Source organism: Mus musculus, chromosome 16 (genome assembly GCF_000001635.26).
Source record: "Mus musculus strain C57BL/6J chromosome 16, GRCm38.p6 C57BL/6J".
Lineage (NCBI taxonomy): Eukaryota > Metazoa > Chordata > Mammalia > Rodentia > Muridae > Mus > Mus musculus.
In genome coordinates, this window is record NC_000082.6 from 10,478,261 (window position 1) to 10,498,018 (window position 19,758).

The window sequence follows — 19,758 nt, forward strand, 5'->3', positions numbered from 1 at the left end:
TTTATTTATGTGTATGTGTGTATCTGTGGGTTTGTGCACATGAATGAAGGTGTCTGTAGAGGTCAGAAGAAGGTGTCGGATCCCCAGGAGCTAGAGTCATAGACAACAGTTGTGAGCTGCATGTGCAGTGTTGATGCTGAGAACCAAACTCAGGCCTTAAGCAAGAGCAGTACATGCTGTTAACTGCTGAGCTGTCTCTCCAAGCCCTGGAGAGCCGTTTTTATAAACCAGGACAAATATTAGCAATTTCACGAGACTCATCAGACTAGTACAGCTTTAGACATGTAAGAAGCTATGCACAGCCATGTAACTAGTCCTACAGCCTCAACTCAGCAAGTGAAGTGAGCATGCACACTCTCAGGCCACTCCCTCGGGAAGGACTTTCACATGCAGTGTCCTAGTCCATGTGCGGCTATGAAAACCTTGCCCATAAGTGTACAGATAATTGTACACTTCGACAGTTTGGCTATTATGGGTCTGCACTGGTTGCCTTTTTGTTGCAATCATAAAACACTAGACAAAAGCAATTAAGGAAGGATAGGTCTCCTTTAGCTCAGAGTTTGAGGGTACAATCCATTATGGTGGAGAAAGCATGGCAGCAGGGGTTAGAGACAGCAGTTCCCATTGCATTCTGGGGGAAGGGAAGGAAGGGGGAAGTAGAGGGGATGGAGAAGGAAGGGGGAGGGGAAAGAGAGGGAGAGGAGAGGAGAAGAGGGAGAGAGGAGAGGAGGAGGGAGAGAGAGGGGAGGGAAAGGGGAGAGAGAGGGGAGGAGGAGAGAGGGGAGAGAGGAGAAAGGAGAGGGGGAGGGAAGGGGAGGGAAGGGAGAGGGAGAGGAGAGTTGAGGGGAGGGAGAGGGAGAGAGGAGAGAGGAGAGAGGAGAAAAGAGACTGGTGTTCAGCTACCTTGTTTATTCAGTCCAGATTCCTGGCCCACGTGACAGGGCTATCCCCCCGCCCCCCCGCCCCCCCGCCCCCTCCCCCCAATGAAGCCTCTCTGGAACATTCTGACTGAGTTTCTGGGAGGCGACTCTGCAATTTACATGTGGATCTGCCTGCCAGAAGGCTGAGAAGCGTATCCACAGAATCTGGGACCACTAACATCACCATTCCCTGTGTCTACTCCACTTTCTAAGAACTTTTTTGTAAGACAGTGTCCCAGGCTGAATGTGAGCTCACTGGGTAGCTGAGGCTAGCTTTCATTAGCATGTGTTCTCCCAACTACTGGGTTTACAGATGTGAGCCACCATGCTGGCTCCAGCTTCAAGTTTTGTGTTCCATTTATTCAGAGCTTCAAAGCAATGACATGCCCATCCCTTTTAAATATTATTCTTTGTGAGGCAGTCTTGTGTAGCTCAGGGAAGGCTTGAAGTCACTGGGTAGCCAAAGATGACCTTGAACTCCTGATCTTTCTGCCTCTACCTCCAGAGTGTCGGAACTATGGGCTCATATCGCCATTCCCACTTTATGCGGTGCTGGGGATTGAACCCAAGGCATAGCAGATGCAAAACCATCACTTCCCCAAGTGAGCTACAGTTTCCTTTTTTTTTTTTAACAGAGCAACTAATCTGTAATAATCTGCCCACATGTGATAGTTTTTCCACCCTTCAGAGGGCTTCTTCTCTATAAAAAAATAAATAAAATGAAATGTAAAAGCAGAAAGGAAAGCAGAAATTTCCTTACTCTTATTGCTGTCCAAGTCACCCCTAACCCATTTCCGTTCATCAGGCACCCTGGCCTGCACCGGAATGAGGAAACATTCCTAAGAAGGAGAAGGCTACACTGACAACAGAGGTTCCTTCATCCTGGGTCTCACTTCATGTTTTGGATGCTGCAAGGCTGGATGAGAGGCGACTCCAGGCAGCAGGCAGCCTCAGAGCACTGCCATGAACCACTTCCAGGCCATCCTGGCCCAAGTACAGACACTGCTCTCCAGCCAGAAGCCCAGGCAGGTGCGGGCCCTCCTGGATGGCCTGCTGGAAGAAGAGCTGCTCTCACGGGAATACCACTGTGCCTTGCTGCATGAGCCTGATGGTGATGCCCTGGCCCGGAAGATTTCCCTGACCCTGCTGGAGAAAGGGGACTTAGACTTGACTTTCTTGAGCTGGGTCTGCAACAGTCTGCAGGCTCCCACGGTAGAGAGGGGCACCAGCTACAGGGACCATGGAGGTAAGCTGGCATCCCTTTGAGTCAAGGCAACAATGTATGACCAACCCTAAGGTGTCCTTTCTCTGACAGGAAAATCTATGTAAAGGATATAGGGTAAGCTTTTGGAAAACCTGGGTGGCTGGGTGCTGCAAGCACAAAGCTTGTTTTCCACATTGATCAGAGCATCCTCAGGGCACACTGCCGCCTACCTGCTTAGTCCATGCCTGAGCACCATCGACAATGGACACCAGTGTACACTGTTCAGGTGTACAGTGGACCGGGGAACTCCTGCTTCCAACAGACACACCATCTATTGGGAAGACAGGAAGAGATACAATTAGTCACTTCGCATTGAAAATAGAGAAACTTTATCTGGGAACATAGTACAGTTGGGATGGTACTTGTCCTGGATCACAGAGTGCTGGGTTTGACCCTAGCATTGCTGAAATGGGAAGTAGTAGTACAAATTCGTAATCTCAGGACTTGGGAGATGGAATCAGGAGAATTACAAATCCAAGCTCATTCTTGGCTGTATAGTGACAACAGTTGGGGCTACATGAAACCCTGTCTCAAAAATAATGTAGAGAAAGGGGGAGTCATGGAAATGAAGGACTAAAGAGCTGGGGATCAGAGGGCAGAGTGTGTGTGTGTGTGTGTGCATGCAACTGTGTGTGTGAGAGAGAGAGAGAGAGAGATTGAGAGAGAGAGAGAGAGAGAGAGAGATCAATAGAGGGATAGAGAAAAGAAAACCAGAGATGCCCAGGTGGACCAAGAGGGAAGGAGAGAGGAAATATACGAGAAACAGAAGGCAAGAAAAATGAAAAGAGACAGAGACAGAGACATGGAAAAATAGACCCAGCCCACAAGGAGAGAGTATGAGTGTCTTAATTTTCAAATTACATTTATTTCTTTGTGAGCATGTGTGTGGAGGGACAACTTGTGGGAGTTGCCTCTCTCCTTCCATGTGGGTTCCAGGCTTGAACTCAGGTGGTCAGCAGCTTTACCCACTGAGTCACCTCATCTTCCCAGTGTCTTGGTTTTCAGGGTAACTGCTAACAATTGCTACTGCTAACAATTGAATGTGTTGTCTTGTTGACCCTATTGGGTGCTGAGTATGGGAGTCAGGGCTTTGTGTGTGCCAAGTGTGTGCTTTACCACTAAGCTCCATCCCAGCCTGCTTCTGCTTCTTAAATCAGGAAAGAAGCCAGTACTGACTGTGTCTGCTCCCATCCCTCACTCCACCAGCATAGCTGGCTTCCTCCTCAGGAGCAAAGAGATGCTTTCCGAAGTCAGAGGTTGTTCTGTCTCCCATGTGTGCTGTTCTGGTATTGGTACTGTGGTTACAGATTCCAGCCCGGTTGGTCCTTTCAACTTGAAAACGTAAGCTACTCTCTCTCTCTCTCTCTCTCTCTCTCTCTCTCACACACACACACACACACACACACACACACACACACACACACACACACACACCAGCACCTCCTGCCTAGCTCCCCCACCCATTCCAGCCCAAAGCAGACAAGCTGTGTTTCTCAATCTGGCTGGAGACAGGGGAGATGTAGATATAAGTATAGGTGTAGGTGTAGGTGTAGGTGTAGGTGGAGGTGGAGGTGGAGGTGGAGGTGGAGGTGGAGGTATAGATTAGATAAAGGTATAGGTATAGGTATAGGTATAGGTATAGGTATAGGTATAGGTATAGGTATAGGTATAGGTATAGGTATAGGTACAGGTATAGGTATTGGATGACCATGCATTAGACAATGCTGGACTCCTACGTGTTTCTACTAAGACATATGCATTAATTATATCATTAGGTTGGCCGCTCCTGTATATAAATTCTCAGGTTGGTGGTATCTTTTCTCTCCTGAACACAGCGTGTATTCTCTCCCTCTTAACATGGGCACAATGGGGAACTTTTAGTCCCTCTGATCTCTCTGGATTTCCATCAGGGTGCAAGCAGTCAGTGTGCTTCTCCTGGGACAATGGTACACCTGGGGAAGTAGTGAGACTCTTCCTCTTTATCCGGACACCCAGCCGGGGAAGCTCCCTCCCTTAGCTGCTGCCTGCACCCCAGACCTTGTATCCTCTCTTTGTTCTGAGTACGCTGGTTCCTTTTTAAAAATTATTATTCCATTTCCTCTCCTGGGGTGTAATATTTTGTTTTGGATTGCACGTGACTTCAGAAAGTGGAAATAGCTTCAGGGTGTGATCATCTGGGGCTGGAAGACAGAGGAGCACAATGCCTGTGTTCCCTCTTCCTGACCTCCAGGCCAGCTCTCACAACACACACACACACACACACACACACACACACACACACACACACACACACACATACACACACACACACACGCTTTTGTCTAGACTGGCATTTTTTTCAGCAGCTACATGATTTCTTTGTGTGTGTTGTATGTTGTTTATTGTTTGTGAAGAAGCTCCACACAGACACAAAGTTATGTTTTAATCATGATATGTCTCATATGCCCAATATATAGATTCAGTATGTTACACAAAGTACCAATAAAAGAAGTAGGTTGGAGTATGACAGTGGTGTACAAAATACTGTACAGGCATGTCAGCAAATTACCAACTTGTATGAACATGTATTTGAAGTATCATTTTAAATTTTCATCTGAACATTTTGACCTGTATGTGTTTTGCTTTTAGTCATATAGAACTAAGGGAACATTTTCTTGGTCAAGGAAATAAAAATTGCAGGCAGTTAACTGTCATGGCCAGGTACGGTGTTACCCCTGGTGCACCTGCCTTTGAAGGTTTCTGTTATGGCAGTATCTTCCTTAAACACTTTTGTACACGTTGGTAATTTGCAGAGGCTGGCTCTGATCTACATAGAGCAGCCTGTGTGCACATGTTGTCGCACGGCTCCAGTGCGTCTGGAGTTCATGGTCCCATCCTGAGGGAACTCGATGGGCTCAGTGATAAATCAAAGCAGACGCCCAGACAGAAGTCACACAGCCCCTGCAAGGGCAGTCACAGGCCAGGGAAGGGAGAGCTAGGAAGGGCCCTGGTGGAGAACTAACTGTAAAATGGGGCAGTAGTAGTCCCAGTCACTGTTATGTGGGTTTGGGGACAGCATCCCACGTGAGCTGTAAGCATTCCCAGTCATGAGGCTGCTTCTGACATCAAGGCTGGTGTCTGAGGTGACCATGGTCTGCTGTGAACAGGAGAGGGCAGCTCCAGTCTCAGGTTTTGTCCATGAGCTAAGTCTTTTGATCTCCTTTCTCTGGCCTGCAGGACATCCCTTCCAGACTCCCTTTCCAGGCTGTTTTTGACTGCACTCTACTCTGTTCCGAGTACGGTAATGCTACACTCTTTTGGTGCCTCTGGGATTTCCGCATGTGGATTTTCATTCTCTAACCCACAGCATGAAGTCTCACTCTAGGATGCTGCCTGGTTTATTGGAAAGGGACATTCCCACCAGCTTCCTTCCTTATTTGGAGGTTAGGATGAGAGAACTGCAGATCCTGGCTTCCTCCCTCCTCCAGACTCCTCCTTCTTCCAGGTGTCCATCCGAGCTCCCACCCTGCTCCTAGCCTCCTGGAAGTGGGTAGGCTTCAGAGAGGACTCAGCTCAGCCTGCCTCTCAGCACTTAGCCTATGGTCCTTTCACTCCCAGGAACCCACAAAAGAGAAATGCCTGTACCAGAAGTTGGCACTTCCCAGATAATTTTCCCAGCCAGCCTGCTATGTATCCTCTTGCCCCGGACCGTGGCACCTGGCCCAGCCAGGGACTATTTCTTATTCTGTCGCTATTGCCTTAAGTGGTTCACCTGGCATCATATTTATCGTCCATACTTCCTTCTAGTCACCTCTTGGCCACTTCCTGTGTTCCTCCAGCATACCTTTCTCTGCCCCCTACCTACTCCAAGCTATTGCTCCACTAATCTATTTATGACCAATATATTGACTTGCCCAATTCATTAGTTTTTCTATTTGTCGATTCACTCATCTGTGTATATTTATATAGCAACCTAGCCACCTGCCTTCCCACCAGTGCATCCATGGACATACCCTCCCTCCTAGAGTTTACACTCTCACCTACCACCTATATCCTATCTAGTCACTTACCCTTCGTTTTTATCTCCTTTCTTATCTCCTTCTCCTCAGTCACTTATTTAACTTATCTAGCTCCCACGGGAATTATGTGCTTACTAACAATCATGATGCAAGGCACTCACAGCATTGTTATCTACGTGGGACTCAAGTCAGCCTTGATCATCAAAACACCGACTGCCAGCCATCCTTTCAGACAATTCCAGAATCGTGTGTGTGTGTGTGTGTGTGTGTGTGTGTGTGTGTGTGTGTGCGCTGGGGTGGAGGGAGTGTATACATGTGGGGAGGCATGTGTGCATGCACATGTGTATGCCTATGTATAGAGACTATCATTGATGTCTTCTTCAATCTCTTTTTACCTTTTGAGACAGAGATCACCACTAGACTTGGAGCTTACTGACTGTTCAAGACTAAGCCAGCAAGCCCCAGCAATCCTCTAGCTTTAGATCACAGGTACAGGGCACCATGCCAATTTTAACATGTTGGGATCTGAGCTCAGGTCCTCATGCTTGCACAGCAAACACTTTGCCAACAGTGCATCTTCCCAATTCCCAAATAGGTGCTTTAAAGAAGAGAATGCCCAGTGTTAGCTTGACCTTCCTTCCCATTCCTCATCTCCATTCACCTTATCCTGGGGCAATTATTTGCAGTCTAAGCTATTCTGTATCCTTCCTCATGTTTCCCCATCTCCACTGGCCTCAGATGGGTCCATAGCTCTACATCTCCAGCGTCATCCTTCTGGGCGCTGATAAGCTGCATCTGGTACTTGCTGAACATACATGGCACTTATGACTGTCTTGCTCGGAAATCATCTGCACAGACATAAGAGTGCTTCTATTTAGTTCTTGTGGGAATGGGTCTAGGGGTATCAGAAAGGATGTGGGGAGACCAGGTAACAGCACATGTAAGAGGTGCTGTTGCCAGGCAGATATATTCAGGCTGAACCCCATTCACAGTGATGCCAGTCTAGGGCAGTTGGGGCCGTCAGAACTGGCTGCCAGTAAAAACAAGAAGGAATCTCCATGTGTCTCAGAGGATCAGAGCAGCCAACACTGGATTTATAACGAGGATTATAAAGTAATATGAATGCCCATTGTAAATTTACTAATGCGTTTGCGATTGTACGAGGGATAGTTATATCATGTTAGGCGTATTTACAACCTTGTTATTGTTTCATGTGAACATGAGATATTATTTGTGTCAAGTTGACAAGGGGTGGATTGTAGTGGCTATTCCTGGTTGTCAACTTGACAATATTTGGAATGAACTACAATCCGGAATTGGAAGGCTCACCAGTGACCCTTATCTGGAGGCTTGGAGATCCTTATCTGGATCTTGGTTTGAAGATCTTGAGCCATAGTGGCTATGGATTCCAGAAGATTGAATCTCCGAGTTAAGGAACACACCTTTAATCTGGGCTACGCCTTTCATCTGGGATTAAAGGTGTGGTGGAACACACCTTTAATCTGGGCTACACCTTCTGCTGGAGACAATATAAGGACATTGGAAGAAGGGAGTCTAGCTCTTGCTCTTGCTCCTGCTCCTTCGCCTGCTTGCTGCGTGAGACTGAGTAACTGCTAGATCCTTGGACAGCATGAGGTACAACCTTGGGTATCTCTGGAACACAGCTTCTTTGTGCTCCCAGAAAACAATTTCCAGAAGATTTCACCTCAGTGATGCTGGTCTTTTGTTAATCACTGCTAATTCCTTAGCTCCAGCTAACCAGCATCAATTTTTCCAGTAGTTCCTTCCATTCTTAACTCTAGAGCCACAGCCACATGGCTGAAGCTACTGAGTTCTGCTGCTTATAGGAACTAGAACATGAACCCCTTGTACTATTACATTATCACTAGCTTTATGTTTTCCAAATCCTTCACTGCCTAAGCTTGGCTATCCTGGTTCTTGCTCTGTAGATTGACCTTGAATGCAGAGATCAGCATGCTTGCCTCATGGGATTAAAGGTGTGTACCACCATGCCTGGTTCTAAATTCAGCTGGATAGGGTCTTGCCCCAAGGTCCCACTCCCTTAATCTGTTATTTCCTAGAACACAGGATTTTGCTCCATTTCACTTCCTGGTATGCCTTTAATACTTGAACCATATATTTTGTATTTTGCCTTTCTAAGCTTGCTTATGACTGTCTTGCTCGGAAATCATCTGCACAGACATAAGAGTGCTTCTATTTAGTTCTTGTGGGAATGGGTCTAGGGGTATCAGAAAGGATGTGGGGAGACCAGGTAACAGCACATGTAAGAGGTGCTGTTGCCAGGCAGATATATTCAGGCTGAACCCCATTCACAGTGATGCCAGTCTAGGGCAGTTGGGGCCGTCAGAACTGGCTGCCAGTAAAAACAAGAAGGAATCTCCATGTGTCTCAGAGGATCAGAGCAGCCAACACTGGCATGTCTTGGTGACACGCTGTCATGAGGATGGGACTTGGGCATCGTGTGATTTCTACTACTAACTGTGTTTTCCCATCAAAAAACGACTGTTTCAAATTGACTCCTAGCATTTCTCATTTGTCTGTCTACTTCCTTCTTGGGACTTTTGTAAGCAGGGGTGATGACTTTAAAACTGTCACCACACAAAGAAAGTTGCTACACATATTTTACACACAGGGAAACAAAGGCTCAGATGGTTTGATGGGCCTACGGTATTGTACCTGCCAGGAGCAGCCAGACCACCCTTTGTCTCCCAGGCTGGCCCCCAGAGTCCATCTGCTTCACCGCTAACCACACAGCCCTCACTTTTTCTGTATACCACCCACACAAGCATGTGCTTGACACGTTTTCCCAAACCACTCCCATGTGTAACTCATTTTCAAAGAAGAAAGGTTTATTTCTTGCCACAAGGAAGGCAAAGTGCCCAAATAGCAGCATTACCTGTTTGTTTTCAGACAGGGTCTTAGGTAGTCAGGCTGGTCTCCAATTCTCTACAGCATTGAGGGTGACCTTAAGGTTTTGATTCTACTTACCCCACATTCTACACTGTGGTATTACAGGTATGCATGACCACATCACATTTGTGTGGTGCTGGAAATTAAACCCAGGGCCTTATCAGGTTAGGCAAGGACTCTACCAACCCCCATCCCAGCACTTGGTTTTTAAAGATGTAATAGAGCTATGTTAATCGATTCAAGCCAGATACTGCTTCCTGATGTGTTAGAGAAGTGTTAAAAAACAGATTAACTCCAGACTAAAGCTTTCTCACTGTTGTCACCTAAAGGATGGACGGGGATGGGGGGGGGGGGTACTCACTCTCTCCCTGGAGAAGAGTCAGTGTTGCCTACCACCACAACCCTGAACCAGCTGGCTCTCAGGCTACTGAATTAGAGTCAACACTCTGGGTGAAACTCGGGTTTTAGTTCATCATGTTGGAATAAAAGACGATGATACGTCCAGAGAAACTCAATGCAGTTTGCTGCGAGCAGAAGCTGGAGCTCACCATGTCCCTAACAGCTCTTTGCTACCTTGGGAGTATGCACTGGAGTCTGATGCAGGTCCTGTGCTGCAGGAGAATGTGTGTCCAATGCAATTATCATTTCAGTGACTGAGCTGAGGTGCAGCTTCTGTGGTCACCCAATTTGGCCCACAAGAAGGAACTGAAATTAACATAAGAAGCTGTGGTGGCTAAGGGAGCATGGGCAAATTAGAGGGTATCCAAATACAGGATATGAACTATTTGTCGAGAATTTTCAGGTGGTCCCTTGCTCGCTTTCTTTGCATGCTAGCTGAGCTTGGTAGGTTCTGGGCTCCTAACTGATAGACAGAGGCATGTGAGGGATGAGGCTGCCTGCTTCCCACCTGGGCATCTGAGGACCTTTTTGGAGACTTCCGGCACGCCAGGAGGGGCAGCTGGACTACAGACGTTACTGCATCACTCTGCTCTCTAAATCATGCGCTGCCTGGTTCCTGGCCCTTCTGGGTCTTACCTGCCGGAGTTGCAAGGTAATGGATGGGCTAGAGCCAATGGTTAAGACTAGAGCTTTCCTATGCACACTGAGGTCTTGGGTGGTTTCAGCATTCCTAACAGAGTTTTTAATCTGCACCATGACTTCCAGGGGCCTCTGCTGGCAGCTCTCAGCCCCACCAAGGTTTTGGGCTACTTAGACTATCATCTCTTCCTCTTCCTTCTCCTCTTCCTTAAGGAGGAACCCTGTGGATGATTGACAAGCTCTCTACCCTTGAGCGACATCTCAAGCCTATTTCTGTCTTTGAGTACACTGTGCTGTACTTCTAGGAGACCTCCATCCTGAGAAGCTTGGCACTCCCAGACTATAAGCAAGCCTGCGGTGTATCTAGTAAGCAAAGAGTCTCTGGCAGATTCTATTCTCTCTAGTCTCCAAGTGAGTTTTGAGAGTGTTTGGTGTGGCACCTGCTTTGAAGACAACACGGTTGGCCTTACCGCCAAGCTACACTCTTGGCTGCATCTGTGTTGCACATTTGAATTACCGTTCTTAGTCTCAGTTTTCCTCAGCCACCACAGTGGGCTCAGGGGAATATCTGTGTAGTAGAGTCATGGTGAGAATCAAGGGTTCAAAAGCATCTGGCACCGTGAAGTAACCACTGTCATCCGAGGTCCCCAGTGTAATGTTGGTGAAAAAGGGTGGGATCCCTTTTCTCAGACTATCCTGAAATGCCACCTAAATCAAAGTGACAAGTGTCCCAGCTCAGCCCCATGGCCATGCAGCTGGAGGTTCAGGGTGGAAGAGAAGGGGGTAGGGGTCAGAGGCAAACTTGACTCTCTTACTCACAGCTGGAGGTTCAGGGTGGGAGAGAGGGGCGTGGGAGTCAGAGGCAAACTTGACTCAGTTCCTAGGCTGCAGATGAGGAAATACGGGCTTGAGAAAGGGAAGTGACCTCTCCAAGGATGCATGTCCTGGGAAAGCAGAGCTTTGCTAGCAGATCTCAGGTTTAAATACCTATCTTTGTGGTTGGGCTGAGATAGAGTGAAATAGAGAGCCACCAGGGGTGTAGATGAGGTGGCTTACAAACCAAACACCTGCCTTGGAATTCAGTTCTACTGGCTCAAATCTGTCGTCCTCTCCTCCTGAGCAGGGACTGGTCTAAGTGAGATCTGCCTGTAGGGAGGGGTCCTCTGGAAAGACTCAGTCCAAGCAAACTTGGGTTGCATGTGGCAGCTTCTGAGAAAGCACGTGGTGGATATCACTTTTCAGGGGAGGAGGGGTTCCTGCCTAGCTCTGCCTTTGGCCCAAAGCTGAAGGTGTAGACAGAAAGTGAAAGGGGGAAAAGCGCCACAGATACTCCCTATTTGTGAGATAGCTGCCAGGAGACTGCCCGCCCCAAGCTCCTAGGAGCCACGGAGCTGGCGGCAGGGAGACTGCATGCAGGCAGCACTCAGAAGCACGGGGCACAGCCACAGCCGCGGTAGGTGTCTCCAAGATCCCCTTTGCAGCCGCTAAAGTTAGGTTGGGAATCCGAGGCTCTGAGGCTGGCAACTATTTGCCCGAAGTCAGACAGCAGGGCCGGAAAAAGCTGGATGGGTGTGCAGGAGGTTGAGAGGCTTCTTGGATCTTGGACGGACTGTATGCAGGACCTGGGAGCAGGGAGCTGGGGTCCAGAACACCGAGACTATGCACAGAACTGGTAGTGAAGGCAAGTGGCGGGATAGCCTTGCAGGAGTGTCTGCAGCTCTGAGACTCAGACCGTGGGAGGCGCGGGGAGGCGGGGGAGGAGGGGGAGGAGGTGGGGGGTGGGCAGACGTGCACTCTATTAATACCCAACATCTTCAGAGAGCGCAGGGACCTTGGACCAGGGGCTGCCCTTCACTGGACCTTCATTTGCGTGTTGGGACAGACCACCTCTGACTCTGGAGTCTGGGCACAGGGTCCTTCTTGTGAGGGCTTGGCACAGAGACAGCATAGGGTGCATTTATTTGACTCTCTGGGGAAGAGGTGGAGGCATCCACCTTACTTTGTCACATCCTTTAAGGAAAGTTGCTGAGTGCTGAAAGCGGAGGGTAGAGTTCTCCTGGGGTTCCAGGCAGTGAGAACTGTAACCACTATGCCTCCTCCGACAGAGTCCTACAGCTCCTTTCTCCACTCCAGGCCTCACGCACCTAAACCCCTACAGTGTGGCCCTTTTCCTATCAATGCTTGGAGTTCCTCGCTTCCGAGCAAAGTCTTAAATCTGTGTTTCCAAATAAAACAAATACAATTTCTCAGGTAGATTAAGAAAATAGGGTTTTCCTCCTCCGTAGCCTGGTGCAGCCAAAGAGCGTCCCCTTCCGACTACAAAACCTGCTTTCCTGGAGGCTCGAATGTGGATGAAGAGGAGCCCCCAGAGATGACCGAGCAGGAGCTTCCAGTAGCCCACGCTTTGGAAATCTTCTGGGAGGCCGTTGATGACGGGTCCCAGGGCCACGGGGTCCTCAGACCCACTCAAGGTCCCTAGTTCCGCCCAGGCCCTGTTATCCAGTACCAGGCCCCTCCCCGAAGGTCTCCGGCCTTGAGTGCCAAGCCCCGCTTCTGTCCTCTGCATGTTCCCTGGGCAGAGCCTGGGAACCTGGGTTAAACCACCTCTCCCCAGTGACTCTCGTTCATTTCAAGGAGAGGCACTAATGTATCTCTTTACTATCTATATGATCTGTGGAAACTGAGCCCAGAGAAGTGATCTTTGTTATGGTTTCTAAAGACATGTTAATATATTCACATTTGTTAATCTACTCTACACATATTATCAAGTAATATACAATAATTGTATATACACATAACCTATAATGGCATGTATTATAACACCTATTGATTAATAACCTATAATGGCATGTATTATAGCACTTATTGATTAATAACCTATAATGGCATGTATTATAGCACTTATTGATTAATAACCTATAATGGCATGTATTATAGCACTTATTGATTAATAACCTATAATGGCATGTATTATAGCACTTATTGATTAATATGTTTATGTTTGATTTTGTTTTGCCAAAGGCCATATAGCAAGCTGTTGCGCGTAGTCAGGATTTGAACCCAGATCCCCCGAGAACCCTGTCTGCTGCCTGGGTAGCTGATGTGAATTTCCATGAATGCTTGTGGATTCTGAGCAGGTTGTACTCGGCAGTACAGCAAAGACAGTTTGGGGGACAGAGATTTTTATTTTGACTTGTTGGCAGGTGGCATCATTGTTCCCAGGCCTTTCAAGTCAGTAATAGAAAGTCTTTTCATAAAATCATGGTGAAAATATGCAGCATACATTTACTATTGAGCATGCTCATAGTGTTCTGGAACCATTGCTACCTCCCTTTCTAGAACTTTTCACCCTCCAAGACGGAAACTCTGGACACTGAAGCAGTAACTTCACCTCTCCTGGTTCCTGCTGACTCCCACCCACACCTAGTTCTCAGATTCTGACTGCTCTAAGTACTTTGTGAGTGCAGTTGTCTGTGTCCGGCTTCCTCTGTTAGCACAACCCAGGGTTCCTCTCTGCTGCACCCAGGGCCTGAACACAATCGCAGAGAATATTCTAGCAGGGAGGTCATGTGTTGTGTGCCCAGGCACTGTTGGTGGGACTCAGCTTGCGTCAGCCTGTGAACTATTTCTTGTTTTGTGTTTTGTTATGTTTGTAGTTGTTTGGGTTATAATTTTGAGACCTTGGGGTATCAGGTTCTCTGTAACCCAAGCTGGCAATCTCCTGCCTCTGCATCACCAAAGTGCGGACATTACAAGTGTATACAACCATGGCCAGCAGCCTGTCAACAGACTATTTGTAATGTTGCTACCTTTAAATATCGATGTCAAAGAATCTGTTTGGCTACTTTCTTTTGATTTTCTAAGAAGAAGAGGTAGATAGGAAGAAGAAGGAGGAGGGGGGAGGAGGAGGAGGAAGAAGAAGAAGAGGAGGAGGAGAAAGAGAAGAAGGAGAGGAGAGGAGAGGAGAGGAGAGGAGAGGAGGAGGAAGGAGGAGGAGGAGGAGAAAAAGAAGAAGAAGAAGAAGAAGAAGAAGAAGAAGAAGAAGAAGAAGAAGAAGAAGAAGAAGAAGAAGAAGAAGAAGAAGAAGAAGAAGAAGAAGAAAAGAGAATAGGAGGAGGAGGATAGAAAAGGAAAAAGACATTTCTTTCTTTTGATCCACAAATGGCTTCACTTTCAATACCATCTTCTAGAGTACCGGGGTTACGGTATGAACCACCATACTCAGCTAGATTTCTTTCATTTATTTATTTTTACACTTGCTTATTTGTTTGGTTGTGTAGGGTAGAGGGCCTAAAACCATAGCACACCTGTGCAGGTCACAGGACATCCTGGGGGAGTCATTCTCTCCTTCCAGGGTGTGAGTCCTGGGGATCCCCTCTACTAGCTGAGTCATCTCTACTACCCAAGTAGTTTTCTTGTAAGATAAGCATATTTGAGCCACACATCCTCGCCAACATCTGCTGTCACCTGAGTTTTGATCTTAGCCATTCTGACTGGAGTGAAGTGGAATCTCAGTGTTGTTTTGATTTGCATTTCCCTGATGATTAAGGATGTTGAACACACACATTTGTAAACCCAGCACACAGGAGGCTCATTGAGACCCTTACTTAAGCAAACAAATAAAGACACCCTCCCTAATAACCTGGCGTAGTGGCTCACACCTTTAATCCCAGGTCTTGGGTAGCTGAGACAAGTGTATCTCTGAGAGTTCAAGGCCAGTCTGGTCTATTTAGTGAGTCTCTGGACAGCCAAGATTAAATAGTGAGATCATATCTCAAAATACTACTGCTACTGCTGCTACTACTACTACTACTACTACTACTACTACTACTACTACTACTACTAAAATAATAATAAATATCCCAAACAACAAACCCCGCATTTCAGAGTATTAGTATACAGAAGATGCTAAGGTAACTTATTTAGGTCTTGTCAAAACAACAGTCCAGGCAGGCCAGGTGATAGTTAGAGGAAAGAAAGATGAAGCTGTGGGAAAATCCAGGAAGGGACAGGCCACTACATAGAGTCAACAGTCAAAGAGGGCTGCTGAGAAACTTTCAAGAAGGAGCCCAGAAGAATGGGAGAAGTGTCCGATCTGCCTTCCAGCTGAGGGAAAGCATGGGAAACATTGCAGAATTGGGACCACAGGAGGATCCAGGCAAGCTAAGCACTGGAGGCTGCTTGTCGAGGGGATAGACTCGTGACCTTGGAAATAAAACCTTTAATTATTCGTAGGTGTGTGTACATGTGGGCATGCATGAGAATGTGACTGTAGGTGACTGCAGAGGTCAAAGGCATTTGATGCTCTGGGGCTGGAGTTTCAGGAGCTGTGCGTGATCTGACATCGGTGCTGGGATCCAACCTCAAGCCCTCTGCAAGAGAAGCAAGTGCCCCTAACCACTGAGGCATCTCTTCGGCCCCAGCCTCACTTGTTATTCAGCATCATCAGGGAGCAAGTGTGAGGTGAGGAGCATAGTGAGGGATGCTGGGCTTTAAATGTAGATTGCTGCTGTGTAGGTACACACAATGCACACTGGTCACCAACACTTGAGAGGTCGAAGCAAGAGGATCAAGTCCCAGGCCAGCCTGGGCTGCACAGGAGACTCTAGATTCCCTAACCCCACCATACAGGGAAGGGGTTGGGATCTAGTAATTGTTGTGTTTTGTAAAAAAGAGAGAAAAGGAAGCCAGGGATATGTTTGGTAGAGGCATGGTATGGTGAAGTGGAGGGAGGGGTGCCTCTACGACCCCATTCTGTGACATCCCTTCCCTCTGAGGTACCAGACACAGACTGGTATAGTATAAAATAGAGTTTATTCAGGGCATGGGGAGGGGAGCTGAGGGAGTAGAGGCAGAGAGAGAGAGAGAGAGAGAGAGAGAGAGAGAGAGAGAGAGAGAGGGAGAGAGAGAGAGAGAGAGAGAGAGAGAGAGAGAGAGAGAGAGAATGAGAATAGAGGAGTAGAGGCCAGCCATGAACATGTGGAGGGAGAATGAGGAGGGGAATGGAGAGAGAAGGGACAGAGAGAGTAAGAGAGTAATAGAGGAAGAGGCAAGCAGCCCCTTTTATAGTGAGTCAGGCACACCTGGCTATTGCCAGGTAACTGTGGGGCGGAGCCTAGAAGAACTGCTATCAGTAATTACACCCTGAGAGAGAGAGACACATATTAAATGACAGGAAAGCAGTGCCTAATTCTCTCAGGATGATGCTTTTAGACTTGTCAGGCATCAAATCCCAAAGAGGATCCCCTAACTACCAGAAAGCATTGCACTAGGTGTCAGGTATGTCAGGGTACACCTGTAATCTGGCACCTGGTAAGCTGAGGCAGGAGGATGGCTGTGAATTCTAGACCAGACTGGCATAGAACACAGCCTGGCCCTGTCTTTTAAAACAAAAACAGTCAAATAACGAAACTCACAAGAAAGTGACGATCCTGGGCTCAGCTGCAGACCCTGTGCTAGGTATGTTACATGCATGGTCCCTGCCCTTGGATATTTGTACAAGGCCAAGTCTGAGACCTCCGAGTCAGCACAGAATGCACTGTATGTTGAATTCTCAGCACAAAGGAGACTTACATACCCTGGAAGATACAAACAGAGGCAGTGGGATGGGGGCTGCCTCTAGACTGGGCAAAAACAACAGTAGGTGTCTCTGCAGAAGCAATTTTTAAGGAAAAAAAGGGGGAAGTCTGTGTTAGCTAAGTCTTGGTTGGATATATTAGTCTGTGTAGTCAAATAATGCACTTTGATTGCTGGACTTTTGTGGTCAGCCTCAGGAATGAGTTAGGCATAAGGAAGTGGCCAAATAAGGGAATGGACTTTGGTGGCTCTCTTTAGGAGTGTATTCTAATGGTTCAATAAGGAAGAGGGAATTGGGGAGGGCAAGACCTATCAGTGCCATGTTAGCCATGCTCAGGCTTGTTAGAGCCTATGACTGGCATCCTTGGGTCTCCACCACAAGCTCCTGATTTACATCAGGCTTGGGACTGGAACTTTGGACCCTCTTTTGCTAAGCTGCAGCCATAGGACCCTCTTCTCTATGCTCAGCATCTGGCTTGGGTTTCTTTCTAAGAAAAACATGCTTCACTTTTTTCCAAGCCACTGATCAACTGCCTCAGGAATGTTTAGACTTGTTGGGCTGCCTGGAGCTGGGAAGGGGCTCTTGTTATGGAAAGGTACTGATGCCTCTGCTCCACTGGCTGCACCTCTTCCTCCTGTCCTAGACCCCAGATGCCTGTCGTGTACCAGTGCCCGTGAAGGCTGCATTTGTCCCATCTGTTGTGGCTCAGTGGGTGTTTCCATTAAGGGTTCAGAGCCCAGGTGGAGGAGGCTTAGCTATTATAGCCACAATAGCTTTTGTGGGATCCCATATGACTTGCAGGTCATATTCAGAATTTTTTTTTAATTATCAGAGGTGAGCACTGATCTGGAGATGTCCATGTTGAGGCTCTCTGGGCTCAGAGTGAGTTGCTCTGGGGAGCAGAGGCAGACCTGGATGGAGAGAGGGCTCAGCTGTGTGAAGTCACCATGCAGAGCATAGCCAAACCCCAAGGAGCCTCATTGCTGACTCTCAGCAATGGCTCACATTAAAGTGAGGAGACAAGACCTTTGTGCCCTGTGTGGGCCTCTGCTTGGGTTGGTCACCCACGGTGTCACAGTTGGGTGGAGCTAAGTTAACCTTTGAATGCTGGGAAGATGAAGATTGGAACTGGACACCTGTCAGGGGCCTTCTTGGTGCATCTTAGCGTGACAAAGAGTGTCATGTGGCAAGATGAGGTCAGCATACTGTTCAGGGCAGTTCCTCTTCTGAGGAAGCTGGCAACCCAGCTTGAAGATCCCACCACAGTACCTCCTCTAACCTTACTTTCTCCACCTCTGAGTGCCAGCAAGCTAAGATCTGGTGACCAGCACAGGAATTCCGAAAGACATCATCTGGAGACGTGGTGTGACTTCGGTTATTCCAAGGGAGAACTATTGGGAACCACAGGCTGCTGGTTGACCCATACGCTGTCCTATTGGGTAGATCTGGATGGTGCTCCAGCATCCACACAGGCTGACTGCACCAAGTCAGAGCACACTGGGCTGTGCTTGAGCTGTTGTGTGAAATAGTTGTTGGTGTTTGTGTGTTTATTTGCTATCTATCTATCTATCTATCTATCTATCTATCTATCTATCATCTATCTGTCTGTCTGTCTGTCCATCCGTCCACCATCCATCCATCCATCCATCCATCCGTCCGTCCGTCCGTCCGTCCGTCCGTCTGTCTGTCTGTCTGTCTGTCTATCTATCCTGTCTCTCCTCCCTTTTTCTTCTTCCCTCTTCCTTTTTCTTTCTTCTTTCCTCCCTCCCTTCTTTTTTCTTGTTTGCTTTTCTTTCTTTTCTTTTCTAAACATGTGTGTTTGTACGTGTGGCAGAGATCATTGAGTGTCATTCCTCAGGAGTTATCTACCTTCATTTATGAGATAGTGTCTCTTGCTGGAATCTTGGTCTCACTGATAAGGCTGGGTAGCTAGCCAGTGTGCTCCAGGGACCGTCTATCTCTGTCTCCCCTGGGCTGGGACTTAGGTTCTTAACACCATGCCCAGGTTTGTTGTTGTTGTTGTTGATGATATTCTCTCTCTCTCTCTCTCTCTCTCTCTCTCTCTCTCTCTCTCCTCTCTCATGTGTGTGTCTGTGTGTCACATGTGCATGCAGATTCAAGAGTAGCATCTGTCTATCTTATTATTTTAGCAAGGTCTCTCATTGAACCTGGAGGTCATGAATTAGCTATACTGACCGACCAGTGAGTTCTGGAGACCTGCCTGTACCCCTGCCCAAGTACTGTGAATAAGACATATAAGACCTTGCTTTTTATGTGGGTCCTGGGGATCCAAACTCAGGCCTTAGCTCTTACAGGGCATGTTACTGACCGAGCCATCTCACTAGCCTTGGTCTTCTCTATTTTGTTTGCTTGCTTGTTTGTTTATTTTAAAAATATTTGACAGAAGCGGCAGCGATTTTTTCTCTCATTTAATATGCTCATGAATGTGTAGTCTTCTCAGCTGCTGCCTTTCAGTCTGCCTCATTATCATTTGAAATTCAAAGTCCAGAGTTTGGGCTCAGTCTTGATAGAACTCATCCCATGTTTTTGGACAAGTTGTAGAGATGCGTGTGTATAATGGCAGTGTCTTCCAGAGTGGTTTCACTGCTCTGTAAATTGCAGCTCTACACCAGTTCATTCCTGTCTCTGCCAGCCTCTGGCAGCCATAAGCCCCCTTTTGCTTTTCCTCAATGACATGAAGTTGGAACTATAAGAGTCGGGTTGTTATCTTTCGTGCAGAGGAGTTGTGGCGAGTAGTTTTGTTTGCTTTTGTCTTGCAGTTCTAGGGACAGAACTCGGGGCTTCCCTCAGGTTGAACAACTGCTCTATATACCCTATCCCTGATTGTACCTTGTGTTATACAATCCCAGACTGGCCTTGAACTTCACTCTTCCTGCTGCCACTCAAAGCCAATATTACAGGATTCTTCTACCAAGCTTGAATCTTAGTTTTGTTGCTATTGCTTTGTGCATTCGAGACAGAGTCTCACTACAAAGCCTAGGTTGCCCTCAAATTCATGATCCTCCTGCC

The 19,758-nt window shown here is 47.5% G+C and overlaps 1 protein-coding gene across 10 annotated transcripts in view; it reads left to right on the top strand.

The window, feature by feature from the left end:
* The first annotated feature begins 1,753 nt into the window (after positions 1-1,753).
* Positions 1,754-19,758, top strand: part of Ciita (class II transactivator) — a 51,051-nt gene continuing 33,046 nt past the window's right edge. For 2 of the 10 annotated variants that reach the window (XM_006521724.2, XM_006521726.4), the window contains exon 1: positions 1,754-2,166. In XM_006521724.2, the coding sequence (XP_006521787.1) occupies positions 1,884-2,166 (283 nt within the window). In that variant the 5' untranslated portion in view covers positions 1,754-1,883. Of the gene's footprint in view, positions 2,167-9,863; positions 10,165-11,434; positions 11,605-15,386; positions 15,615-19,758 lie in introns of those variants that run through there. The other 8 variants (NM_001302618.1, NM_001243760.2, NM_001302619.1 and 5 more) reach the window with 7 other exon arrangements.